General features: G+C 63.8%; 1 protein-coding gene across 8 annotated transcripts in view; it reads right to left on the reverse strand.

Annotated features, from left to right (window-relative positions):
• Positions 1–905: 905 nt before the first annotated feature.
• The window catches only part of Arhgef10l (Rho guanine nucleotide exchange factor 10 like), a 124,642-nt gene continuing 112,086 nt past the window's right edge, over positions 906–13,461 (reverse strand). For all 8 annotated transcript variants that reach the window (XM_047548063.1, XM_047548084.1, XM_047548080.1 and 5 more), the window contains 3 exons: positions 8,965–9,139; positions 2,368–2,490; positions 906–1,803 (listed from right to left, as the gene is read on the reverse strand). In XM_047548063.1, the coding sequence (XP_047404019.1) occupies positions 1,268–1,803; positions 2,368–2,490; positions 8,965–9,139 (834 nt within the window). In that variant the 3' untranslated portion in view covers positions 906–1,267. The remainder of the gene's footprint in view (positions 1,804–2,367; positions 2,491–8,964; positions 9,140–13,461) is intronic.

The raw sequence follows: 13,461 nt of genomic DNA on the forward strand, positions 1-13,461 counted from the left end.
CCGCAGCCCCCACATCTAGCACGGGGTGACCCTGGGTTACAAAAGGAGTGAGGGATGGGTGACATCACAGGCCTTTGGGGGGTCCCCGGGTGGGGACGGTCTCTCCTGGTGGCTCTCCTGCTGGGTCCCCTGCACTTCAGCTGGGAGGCGTGCCCTCGGCCTCTGCTGGGTTCTGCCTCACTTCCTGCAACCTGCGAGGCTGCCACGGGACGCGGAGGGCAGGAGAGATGGGTGGGTGGACAGAGGGACCAAGAGGTGGGCGGTGGGAAGATGGAGGGACCAGCGTCCTCGGGGGCAGGGGCTTTGGCCTCTGGTTTCCTCCCCACAGACGGCTCTAGACCAAGGATGGACGGGGCGGAAGAGGGAAGAAGCCCACCCACAGTCGCCCCTGCGGCCTGGGCTCTGCTCCTGCTGCCCCGGACCCAGGCCAGCTCGCCCATTCTGTCGCCTCATCGACGACGTCCCTGGTCCCCAGACCCGTCTGCTCATGACGTGAGCTGCTCAGGAGCCTCGGGCTCCCTCCCTCCCTGGCCACAGGTCTCCGTGCTGACCCAGAGCCGGGCCCAGGCTTCCGCAAACACGCTCACAGAAGCAGCTCCCAACTCCCCCAGCAGGAGAGCACCTTCTGTGACGACCAGCACAGTGGACCCGCGTGGTCCAGCTCACCCTGCGGGGGTCTTGAGCCACCTGAAATGTGGCCAGGGAGACCAGGGACCAAGGTTCCCATCTGGCTCAGCTTTAACTAATTGAAATCAACCAGCTGCCCGTGGCTACTGGCCGTGTCTGAGGGCAGCCCTGGCCAGGTCCTGGGTGGGCCCTGGGCTCGGGCGTGGCCTGGGTCCTCCCGCTGGCCTCAGGGTCCCTCGCCACCCCGCACACCTCAGGAAGGAGACCTGAGTCGAGAGAACCGCGCCTCTGCCTTTATTCCAGCATCTCCAGATCTCCCGTATGTACAGGCTGCGTTTATACACGTAATGTACACAGTAGGCACCTATTTATAGATCCATGCCGCACGCACGCACCGCCAGGCTCAGGACACCCCGACTGGGTTCTCCAGGCAGTTGTGAGGTTTCGTGTTCTGCTTTTAAAAGGCCATTTCCTCTGGACATGTCCCCCCTCTCCGGGTCCCAGGCCCCTCCCAGGCGGGCCGAGGCTCTCCCGCTCTGCCCCAGCCCGGGGCGTGGTCCTGTGCAGCCCGGGGGCTCCACGCAGGCTCCAGGGTCCGAGGCTGCAGAGGCCCACTGGGTTGCACCCTGGGTGGCCAGCACTATAGCATCAAGGGCACCTGCCAGATGAGGAGGGCGCTGTCCGTGTCCCCGCACGGGGCGGCTCTCCCGCTGCCGCCCGGTGTGCTGCCGAAGTGGCGGTAGCCCTGCCCGCCGGAGATGATGGCCACGGAGCAGATCTCCTTGCGGTGGGCGTCCCGGGCGCAGGGCCGGCCGCGCACCCAGACGTCGGGGTCGTCGGCCATCTCGTAGATGGAGCCGTCCTCCTCACTGTGCTCCAGGGCCGAGCCCGCGGGCGCCGGCTCCCGCACGGACAGCAGGGGTCCAGGCAGGTGGGCCGTGGAGCGCAGGCGGTACTGCAGGAGGACGCCCTTCTTGCGTGTCAGCTCCCGGCCCACGGGGCTGTCCGCCCGGGGCGCCGGCTCGCGTGTCTGCCCGTCCGGCGGGTCCTCCTCGGCCTGCGGCCCCTCGGCCTCCTCCTGGTCGCTCCGCAGGATGTCGGGAGCCAAGATGCTGGTCGCCACCGCCAGGAAGGCCACAGGCCCGCAGTGACCGTTGAGGGAGACCATGCCTTTCCCTGTGGGAAGCGGGCAGAGCAGAGGGGCCCAGGCCCAGGGCTTGAAGGAGGCCTGGCTCTCCTGGAGAAGCTCCTGGGTGGGCGGTGGCCTGGGGGATGGCTGCAGGGTGCTGCCCCTCCCCCCAGGGCCCCGTGGGCCACCCAGGCTCCAGGGCTGTCATGGGGACGGCAGAGGTGGCCAGCCCCGCTCAGCTGGAGTCTCCGCCCTCCAGGCGCTGCCTGCCAGGCTTCCCAGCTGCCCCTGCTGCTCTTCCTGGTCCCGTCTCCAGGGCCTCTCTGTGCCCCTCGGTCGCTGGAGCCCCCTCCACAGACTGTCACCTGGGTCACCTCTGCACGGCCTGCCGTCCATAAACTCCCCCAGCATTAACAGAATGCCCACCAGCTGGGATCGTGCATCGGGCATCCAGGGACCTGGGGGTCTGCAGCAGGGGCTCGGGGCCTGGACAAGGCTGGTCCTCCTGTGGACCTCTGCCCTCAGGTCACTGGTCAGCAGGCACGTAGTAGCCGGGACCGAAGGGGAGAAGGGCGGGCGGCCGGCAGTCCTGCCTCACAGTCAGTCCTCACCTGTGATCTTGGGGATGCCTTCCAGCCGCGGCACGGGCAGCAGGACGATGGCACCCTGGTCGGTGCCCACCCAGAGCAGACCCTGGCAGATCAGCAGGCTGGTGACACACAAGTGCTTCTGGCCTGCGGGGGAGGGGCGGGTGAGCAGCGCCCGAGGGGCCCCGCGGGGCCAGGGAGGGGCACCGTCCAGGCTGCTCAGAACCGGGCAAAGCCGGACGTGCTGCGCTGGGGACGGGGACTGGGCAGACCGGCCGGGCCGGGCCCGGGTTCCCAGCCCAGCCTCGCCCCTCCTGTGAAGCGGGGCAGCCGCACGGGCACAGCTCCTGGCCCCGGCCAGACTGATGCCCGCGCAGGCCACAACCAGCAGGCAAGGCTGGGCAGACAGGGCAGGTGTCCAAGCCGCAGGGCGACGCAGATGCCGGCCAGCAGGACCAAGGAGGGGCCAGGCGGGGCCTGAGGTGCCCTTGAAGGCTCTTCCAGCTGCTGACCTTCTGCCCACGCGGTGGGCTCTCCAGGGCTGGCAGACAGGTGGGCCCTGTCAGCGGCACAGAGCCGCCTCGCTGCCGGGACTTATCGGTGGCGGTGGCGGGACAGGTGAGTCCTGCCCGGGGCCACCCTCAACGCTCTTTCGGCCGCAGCAAGAGCGCCAAGGCAGGGTCCCAGCCTCTCAGGGAGGAAGCAGGGAGCAGGGGCTGTACAGCACAGTCAGCAGCAGGGCCCTGGAGCTGGGTGCTGGGTCGCCCTGGCTCTGCCCCTTCCTGACTGTGTGACCTGGGTCCATCCCAGCCCTCTCTGTGCCGTGGTCTCCTCGACAGCTTTGTCCTGCAAGGTCAGGGAGTCCAAGGACACAACCAACCAGCAGGCACCCGCCCCAGGCGCTCTCTGCAACCCATTCCCATTGCGGGGGATGGGTGGGAGGAGGGCGGGGCAGAGGATGAGGCAGGAGGCCACATGGAGGCTCTGGGAGGTGCAGGTAAGGCTGTGAGCCCGGTTCAGAGTGCCCCTGGCACGCACAGCCCTGGCGAGCTCCGTGCGCCTCTCCAAAGGGCTGTCTCCTGCCAAACCCTCCTGCCCTGAGAGGCCTACGTTCCCCTCAAAGGAAATTCAAACCCATGCCACAGACCACGGTGATAACGATGCCAAATGTGCATAGCATGTGGCTTTGGGCAGCGTCCTCAAACCTGGCCGGCATCAGAATCACCAGGAGGGCCAGTCACACAGGTGGGGGCCAGGCCCAGGGACACGGTGACACCGACACACTGGGAGTCTCCCTAGTGTATCAGTGAATACCCACACCAAGCAGCAGAAGCCTCCAGGCAGTGGAGACGTCTGCAAGATGTGCATGCTATTCCCCTTTTCCAGATGAGGATCCTGAGGTTCAGAGAGCCCCCCAGCCCCTGGGTGCAGAGGTAGGAGAAGAACTGAGCTCTGCCGCACCTCGCTGCCTAGTACTCCACTGTCCCTGTGCTCCCGAGCAGACGGCCTCGTTCCACCTGTGGGTACACCTGCCTCCCCTGCAGGGAAGTCCCAGAGGAAAATTCCGTGGCCCCGTCGCCCTGAAAGGGTGGCCACAGGCCAAGGCACACAGCGCAGTACAGCCCACATGCCTTCCTGTCACGGACCACTTACTCCGTACCCGGGACACCCAGGCGCCTGCCCTGTGCTGGGCTCTGCTGCACTTGGTGCTAACAGTACACGTGGAATCACACCAAGTCCTTGATCTTGGGCAGACACTCTGGAACCTTCTGGGGTGATGGAACATTCTCTACCACACTGTCCCCATCAACAGCCATGAGCCACACGCAGCTCCTGAACACTTGACCTGGGCCAGTGGGACTGGGAAGGAACTCCTGATGCCATTTAAAGTCATCGTGTCTACTGCATCAGATGGCACAGTCCCAGAGAGGGGGTTGGGAAATGAGAAGAGAAAGCAAGAGCCCCGGAGCGGGGCAGAGGCTCAGTGTGGCCACGGGGCAGTGAGGGGCAAGGACTCACTCTGCTTCTCAGACGCCTGGGGGACTGTGTGGGGTGAAGAGCTCATAAGAAGGGGGACACAGCCACACCAAGACCTAAGCTGTCTTGGGAGACGGCACGTGCAAAGGCCCCGCGACAGGATGAGCTTGGCCTGTAGTGGAGCAGAGAAGGTGGTGCAACTGGGGAAGGGGCAGACTCAGGACGACAGGCGGGGCTCCCAGGAGAGTGGACGCTCAGGGCAAGCGCTGAGGCCCTTCGTTCCAGCTGCAGCGAGAAGCTGCTGGGTCTAAGCAGGGAAGAGATGCGATGGGATCTCAGGGGCAGGCTCCACCGCGGCTGAGAGAGGAGGGGCAGAGGAACGCGGAGCCCGTGGGGCTCCTGCAGCTGCGCGGCAGTGAGACAAGACGCGGACACGTCCAGATGTGTTCTGAAGAAGAACCGCAGGCTGCTGACTGGCCGGAGTGGAGGAGGGGCCGGGGCAGGGTCAAGCACAAGGCTGAGGAGCGGGAGGAGCAGGTTAGGAGCTAGAGTCTAGAGCTTGGTCCGCGGTGCGGCTCCCACCTGGCATGCACGCCCTGGGTCCCATGCCCAGCACCGCGAAGAGGAGGGTGGGGAGGAGGAAGGAGTGAGCTGTGTCAAACCTGAGCCCGGGACGCTCGTCAGCACGTGGCGCCATCAGCAGGCAGAGGGCAAAGTCAAAATCACATCCACGGAGCTGAAGGATGCCCACGAGGAGCAGCTCCCCACACCGCACCAGCTCATCACGGCAGCCTCCGGCAGCGAGGGACCCGCCCCCGAGGCTCCATTGCCAGCTCCCTGTCCTCACCATCTGCCTTCTCTGTGGCTGTCAGTCAAGGTCTACAATGACCCTATTCTGTTCTTTGTTTAGGTATCGTCCCAAAAGTAAGCTTTAGGAAGGCAGGGCTCAGCTTTGTCCTTAAGGCTGGCTCCCCAGCTCCTGGTCCAGGACCTGGACTCATGGTAGACACTCACAAAGGATCTGTGAGTAAATGGGTGAATGGTCGAGAGATGGCTGACTAGCTGGATAGTTGGGTGGGTGGATAGCTGGCTGGCTGGCTGGCTGGGTGGGTGGGTAGGTGGGTGGATGGATGGGTGGGTGGGTAGGTGAATAGTTGGGTGGGTGTGTGGGTGAGTGGGTGGATGAATGGATGGATGGGTGGATAGATGGGTGGTGGGTGGAGTGGGTGGATGGTTGGGTAGATGGATGGATGGGTGAGTGGGTGGGTGGATAGTTGGGTGGGTGGGTGGGTAGGTGGATGGATGGATGGGTGGGTGGGTTGGTGGGTGGGGGGTAGGTGGATGGATGGATGGGTGGATGGTTGGGTGGGTGGGTAGGTAGGTGGATGGATGGATGGGTGGGTGGGTGAGTGGGTGGATGGTTGGGTGGGTGGGTGGGTGGGTAGGTGGATGGATGGATGGATGGGTGGGTGGGTTGGTGGGTGGGTAGGTGGATGGATGGATGGGTGGATGGTTGGGTGGGTGGATGGTTGGGTGTGTGGGTGGGTAGGTGGATGGATGGATGGATGGATGGGTGAGTGGGTGGATGGATGGATGGATGGATAGATGGGTGGTGGGTGGAGTGAGTGGATGGTTGGGTGGGTGGGTGGATGGGGTGGATGGGGTGGATGGTTGGGTGGGTGGATGGATGGATGGATGGTGGATGGGTTGGTGCATGGGGTGGATGGTTGGGTGGGTGAGTGGGTGGATGGTTGGGTGGGTGGGTCAGTAGGTGGATGGATGGATGGATGGGTGGGTGAAAGGATGGGTGAATGGGATGGGTGACTGAATGACTGGAGGGATGGAGGATGGAGAGATAGATGCTGAACATAGAAAAGTAGAAAAAGACATGGGGTCAATGTCCCTCACTAGCCAGGTGAATTTAGACATGTCAGTTTCTCTCCTTGATCAATGGGTATTACAAACCTACCTTTCTTGGTTTTATGATTATTAGAAATATGACATAAACCTATATTTTATATGCACACACAGCTGAGCACAGCTCTGAGCCCAGGGTAGGATCGATACTTGGACGATATTAAGAGAGTGTTTATGACTTCTAAAAGGACCTGGATCCTGACATCTTCAGATCAGCTCCAACAAAACCATAAACCCACAAAAATCACAAGAGAGAAGCCCTGGCGACCTTGCAGGCCTCAGCTCCCTTCCACGGCCCGAGGGGTCCTGAGACACTTCCCGACCCGCATCCTTCCCCTGTGGGCAGCAGAAACCTGACACAGGGAGAGAAGGTGAGCGGAGGCCGGGAGTCTGGAATTGAGAAATGACTTCCCCTCGGGCCTCATCTGGGCTTCTCCCCTCCAGGAAACGGGCAGGACACTTCACAAACAGTTGCAGAGAAAAAATTCTAGTGGTGGATAAATATTTCATCACGAGACTGAGTGCGGCGGCTCTCCGGCCGGCCATCTATCTAGAGATATACAACTTTAAAAAGCTCGGGCTCTCGGAGAACGTGTTATTAATGACCTGTCTAGTTAAAAGGAGGAGGAAGTTTAGGTTAGAAAATGCATTAATACCAGTTGGGTATTTGAGTGGAAGGAAGGGTCGGGGGAAGGAAGCGTGATGAATTTTTAACACGCCCTGAAAAAAATCCACACTTAGAGGAGGAACAAATTTATAGCTAATTATGCAATTATTTCATTTGGTGGTTGTGGGGAGGAAAATACTTAAAAGCCTACTTCAAATATCTCCGATAAAGACGTAAGAGCCCCACTTTGCTGCCCCTGTGGGCTGCGCTGCGCGGGGCGGTCCCTCTCCTCCAGGCACACGCGCGGGCTGGGGCCGCCCCTGCTGGGCTTGGGACTCGGGAGTCCTCTCAGCCCTGCGGAGTCCTGGGTGGCTCCGGCCTGGCAGGGCCCTGTCCAAGCTCCCAGGGCTGCACTGGGGAGGGTCAGGCCTCGGGGCAGGGGTCCTTTAGGAAGCCCATCCCAGGAACCTCGGGTTCAGCCCAGGTTCCCCCCGACGCCCATTCCCCGTCTGCTCTGTGCACCTGGGGGGACGCTGGCTGCAGGGAGCCCCACAGGAGGGGCCTGGCTGATGGAGGAGGGGGCGCTGGCAGGAGGGGAGGGGGTGCGCTGCCATCATGGATGGAGACCTCACTCACGGTCACTGTCCCCACCATCTCAGGTACCACGCACACCTGCCCCACGCGGGGGACACTGAGCTGGGGAGGGGCCTGCTTCCGGTGGCTCCGGCTCAGAGCCACCGCGGGGCTACCGAGCTCGACTCCAGCCTGCCCTCCAGGCCGGGAGGAGGGAGCCGGGGCCACGCACAGCGGGCTCCACCAGCCCACCAGCTCCGGGTGGTCACGCCGACGCCCAGCCCTCCTCCTTCACAGGTGGCGGCCACAACAACCGGGCACCGCAGGGCACGTGCGTGTGGAGCCCGCGGTGATGGGAGCAGCCGTTCCCGTGGGCAGCGGGATCTCCCCACGGCCACCTGCCGCCCCCGCACGGGGCCCCTCTCTCTGACCCTCCTCTGGCCCCACGAGATGAGAGTCCGGAGACTCACAAAGGCCGTAAGACTATTCATTTCTTTCCTTGTTCCATTATCTTGAAATAACTATCAGTATAAATGTGGAAATGTTTTTGTGATGCAGAGGAAACTTGTGTAACGGATGATCCTGGCCCTGACCCCAGGAAATGCACTGAAAGGCAGAGAAGGGGACAGAGAGCCGAGACCAGGCCCTGCTGGGCATCCTCACCAGAACAGCTTCTCCGGCAAGCACCAGCCGCCCTGGGCTCGGAGCTAGGGATGTGGCCTCTGCCGGGAGGATAGAGGCCTCAGGCCTCCGAAGTGCAGCTCAGGAAGCTCAAGCCCTGCTCAGGGCAGCTGCTCTGCCTCCCAGCCTTGCCGCAGCTGGCTGCCAGGTCCTAGGGACCCAACTCAGTCCTCCTGGCCCCAGGCCCCTCCACTCCCAGCTGATAAACCGGCCTGGGTGCTTGGACAGGCGGGAGGCTGTGTGTCCTCCCAGACCAGCCAGGGGTCCACTAGACCAGGAAGGGAGGCAAGGCCAGGGGCTGTGAGGCTATGCCAGAGGCAGGTGACCTCCCAGGCGCCCGCCCGGCTCGCCCTTGCATCTCGGGCAGCCGACGGCGAGGGTCTGGGACGGGGCTGGGGGTCAGGTGCGCACGGCCTGGGTCCCTCACCCCCTCCCTTCTCCAGCTTCAAGAGGAAGCACCGGCCCCCAGGCTCCCTGAGCCTGCAACCTGCTGGCAAGCCGAGGGCCAGCTGCCTTTCTCAGAAGGACAGAGGCTCTGGCTGGCCTCCCTTGCCTCGACCCTGCAGGGGACGGAGGCAGAACTGCCGGGTTTGGGTCAAGCCTGGCAGGAACAGGCGGCCTGGGTCAGCCCAGCCTGTGCCAGTCCCACGGCTCCTGACCCGGGGAGATTGCCAGGCTTGGCGCCCACTTCCTGGGAGCCCAGCGGCTGTGACATGGTGGCAGAGGGGAGGGCAGCAAGAGGGCCCAGGGAGGGGCCCGCCTGGTGGCATCCCAGCCCCACAGCCTCGCGTGAGGCTCGGGGACACAAGTTTCCCGACGCGTGGCTTCTGCCCCGAGGGGCCCGTGCGCACGCCCCCTCCCCTCACCTGGCAGGAGGAAGGTGGTCCGCGTGGCGATGTTGATCTCCTGCAGATGCTCCAGGGTCTCAGTGTGGAAGAGGCGGATGGAGGAGCCGGAGGAGAAGGCCATCCAGACGCCACTGCCGGCCTTCACCATGTGCGTCACGCTCACGCCCGGGTCCTGGTGCGCCTCGAAGCTTTGCTGCGGGGAAGGCGGGAGGGCGTCGGGCTGGCGGGGCCTCTGCAGCCCCGCAGGGACCACCCCACCCCAGCCGGGCAGCGTCCACGCTGATCAGGGCCACACTCCGGCTCTGCCCCAGCCAGGGTCAGGGCAGGAAGGAGTCTGAGAGGTCCAGGCCTGTCCACCAGTCCCCAAGGCATGAATGCTCCCATGTGACTCCAAGCCACCACCAGCGTGGCACTGGGTCAGAGGCAGGGACAGACCAGCACCCTGGCTCCTGTGGGTGGAGAGGACCCGTCCACTCACACAGGACTCCTCTCTGGTCCTCAGCTTGTAGGCTGGGAGCAGAGCCGCTGGCAGCGGGAGAAGCCGTGCGTTATGTGGATTCATTAAAGTGACAACCAGGGAGGGCGGGGGAGGCGAGGTGGGTGTGTGAGCTGAGTCCTCGGCCCTCACAGCAGGGGTCGGCAGGTAGTGTCCCCACGCTGGTGGACAGAGCGCCGCAGAGTGAGCAGCGGTGAGGAGGGAGCCCTGGACTACAGCAGAACAGCTGGAAAGGAAGCCCCCAGGTGGGCTGGGAAGGCCTTTGGGGACGAACGAGTCCTCCCTCCGACTGACCGGCCCCCTCAGGCATATTATGATTCTGACCCCAAATGAACAAACAAAACCTTTTTTTTTTTTAACAAGAAGAAGATACAGATGGCCAGGCTTCCCATCCTCCGCAGAAGGCCCAAGTTCTTCAACTCAGTGTCGGAGCGCCTGGCTCAGCGCCCCCGGCCACCCGGCCTTTGCCACAGGCTCCCTGTGCTGCGGCCACACAAGGCCTGGGCCGCGCATCCGCCACGCCTCCGCCCTCGGGTCAGGTGCGCACACTCGCCGCCGACTGTCTTCCCTCGGCACCTCCAGGGAGCCGGCCCCCACCACTCAGGACCAGCCGTGTCCTGCACGGCATCTCCGGCCCAGTGTCTAGCTGGGGGCACTGGGGCACCCGTACCTCGGCGGCTCCACATCACTCCCAGCCTGGGCTCCAAGGACGGAGGCAGAGCCTCAGGCCACCAGCACCCCTGAGACAGGCCCAGGCGCAGCAGAAGCTGGCCCAAGAGTGAATGGACGGACGCTCGACTGTCACTCAGACGAGACGACGCACACGCACAAACGCCCAGCCCTGGGGACGGCTGGAACTCGGTCTCCCAGAGCTGACCTAACGCCACTTAAACCACGTTCACAGCCACTGCGCAGTGGCCGCGGGCAAGTGTGCGATGGTGGCGAGTGCAAAAAGAAGAGCAGCCGACGGGGGCGCAGGGCCAGCCAGCCCCGCGGGCCGCGTGCCCAGGGCAGCACGGCTCCTCTCCTCAGCTGTGTGGAGGCTGGGGCCTGCGGGAGGACACTGGACGCCACCGTTACTGGGCATCGGATCCGCCATTCAGTCCCATTTCCTTGACGCCAGCCACTCGGCCTAGGTGCCGGGTCCCAGCACGAGGCCAAGAGCAGAAGTGACCGTGCCTTCAACTGCTCACCAGCGTGGGTGTGGTCTCCACTGGGCAGGGTCCCAGGCATGAGGCTGGGGTCCCCTACCAGCCTGGGCCAGCTCAGTGGGCAGGGACTGGGGGGACTCAGGCTGCAGGCTCCTGGGGTGCAGGTGGGGATGTGCCTCCCCACACCAGTGGGGCCCAGGGGTCAGCGCCTCTGACCTCTGGGGAGACCGAGCCTCCTCACAGCCTCCAGTCCCCGTGGCACAGCAGGTCCCAGGACGCCCGTCTCTGCTGGTGCTCAGGCCCCATGGAGAGCCAAGGTGCGGACTGCTTCCTGACTGGCCTGCAGGAGGGGTCAAGGGGAAGCCCCCGTGGGCCCTCAGCCCAGGCACTGTCCACCCCAGGCAGGGGCGCCTGGGCATCTGCGTCAGCAGCAGATGGACGGCTGGGGCAGCGGCCTGCAGGGGAGGCCCAGCATGCTGTGTGCAGACTCTTCCACGGAACCGCGAGCGCGTCCCTGCCCACAGATGCACACGCACTGGCCGACAGACCGCGAGCTCAGGAGCAGTTCCTGCCTCAGCAGAAGCCAAACTGAAGGTGAGAGGCCCGCCCGCCAGCCCGCGTGCCGCTGTCACCACCTAATTAAAAGAGACGTCGGCAGCGGAGCTCCAGGCTCATTTCTCCAGAGGCCTGGCAGGTCTGTCTCCAGGCCCCGGGGCTGTGCGGAGGCCTGTGCCCACCTGCCTGTCAGAGCGAGGCAGAGGCGAGGCAGGGCGGGTGGGAAGCGGCTCCAGCCCCGGCTCCATTCCCTCTGGGCTCCCGCTGGCTGGGCTGCCCCAGGACCCTCCTCAAGTCTGCAGCTCCACCTGAGCCTCCTGGGTCCGCAGGGCAGGGCGCTGGTGAAACCAGAGGATGGACCAGAAGGGCCCTGGGTGAGGCTGGGGGCCGCGAGGCCCAATTCCGGCTGCCCAGCGGCTCAGGGCTTCCCAGAAGGAGTTCGGACGCAGCACTCAGGACGCGGCTGGCTCACGGAGCCCCGTTCCTGTCCAGGGCAGTGTCCCTGCCCTCCTGGCTCTCCGGCCCAGCCCCCGCCACTTCCTGCCTCTGCTCTGGTTTCCGATCCCTGGCCAAAGAGGCCACAGGGAGGGTACCGTGGTGCCCTGGAGGACCCTCTCTGAGGTGGACACAGACACAGCCTGGCACTCGCAAGACAGTGCTCAAAGGCGGAGCGGGAGCCACGGGGAGGGCGCCCTGGCCGCCCCAGACAGCCGCGTTCCAAAGCAATCTGGGAAATCCAGTGACGGGCAGGGGCCGGGGGAGGCTCGACCACTGAGGCTCTGGACGCGGCGGGACGGCAGAGGGGCCAGTCACCCCAGGGTCCTAGGTGGAGGTGAAACCCCTGGCGGGTCTGCTGAGGGCAGGACACACGTCACCTCAGGGGACCCGGAAGTCACAGCTACAGGGAAAGTAGCCCCTGAGGCCACGCTGCCTTCCACCCTGGAGCGAGTGGGGCGGGTGACGGTGCACGGCGTCCCCCCAGCACCTGGCCAGACACGGACACGCTGGACCCTCGGGAGCAACGCCCAGGTGGGGACCCACCCCACAGCACTGGCGGGGGCTTCTCAAAGGGTCAATATCATGAAAAATGAAAAAGCAGGGGGATTATTCCAGATGAAAAGGAGACTAGGAGGAGACAACAAAAAACTCAGTGTGTGACCCTGGGCAAACCCCGGACGCAGTGGGCACGGGGGTTAAGCTCCTGGAGAGGACATTACTGCGGTCACGTAGGAGACAAGCTAAGCACAGTACAGCAAAGGGCAGGGCTGTCTGCCACTGACTTTCCAGTGACTCAGGAGGCTGAGGCAGGAGGCTCAAAAGTTGGAGGCCAGCCTCAGCAACTTAGCAAGACCCTGCCTCAAATTAAAATATGAACAAAATAAACGTGTCCCTAATATGGCAGGGGATGAATTACAGCAAACAGTTAAGAGTTGTTAACTAGGTGAAGAATCCACGTGTGTTTACTGTGTTCATCTTTTGACTTTTTTGCAGTTTGAAATTTTTCAAAATACACAGTAGGGCAAAAGCTGCATGTGGTGGTGCACACCTGTCATCCCAGTGGCTTGGGAGGCTGAGGCAGGAGGATCACAAGTTCAAAGCCAGCCTCAGCAAAAGCAAGGCACTAAGCAACTCAGTGAGATGCTGTCTCTAAATAAAACACAAAATGGGGCTGGGGGTGTGGCTCAGTGGCTGAGTACCCCTGAGCTAAATCCCTGGTACCAGAAAGGAAAAAAAAAGTAGGGCAAAAGACCAAGTGATTTTTTCAAAAAGGTGGCTGGCCGCGACAGGCGGGGTGAGGGTGGGACCCCGGCTCTCCTGATCTTCCGCCGAGTGGCTCGTCCCCCACCGTTAGGACAGAGGGAGCATGCCTTACGGGGCGGGGAGGGGCGGGCACTAAGTGCCCGGTGCCCACGGGCGGCGCTGGGCTGGCAGGGTTGACATGGCCCACTGCCCGCAGCCCGGTGGCCCCGTTCCAGGTGGGCGATGCGCTCCAATAGTGCTGACGCGGCCAACCTCCGCCTGCAATATTTATGTGCCTCCAGGTGACGCTTGGGCGCGTGGTTCCCATAAATTCTCAGGGTGAGCAGCTCAGCACTCAAAGTCATCAGAGCGAGCGGGCGGGTGGCCGAGGAGTGGGGAGCAACGGGGCCCTGCCCTCCACCGGGGCCCCGCAGGGAAGCAGGCTCCAGGCCTTCCCGACGCGGGCTGGGCATGGAGCGCCAAGCTCCTGCTGCCAGGCGTTCAGAGGGGGAGGCGATGCGGGACGGGCGGGGGCTCCGCAGAGCACCCATCTGGGCCGAGGCTCGGAGACTC

Source organism: Sciurus carolinensis, chromosome 1 (genome assembly GCF_902686445.1).
Source record: "Sciurus carolinensis chromosome 1, mSciCar1.2, whole genome shotgun sequence".
NCBI lineage: Eukaryota > Metazoa > Chordata > Mammalia > Rodentia > Sciuridae > Sciurus > Sciurus carolinensis.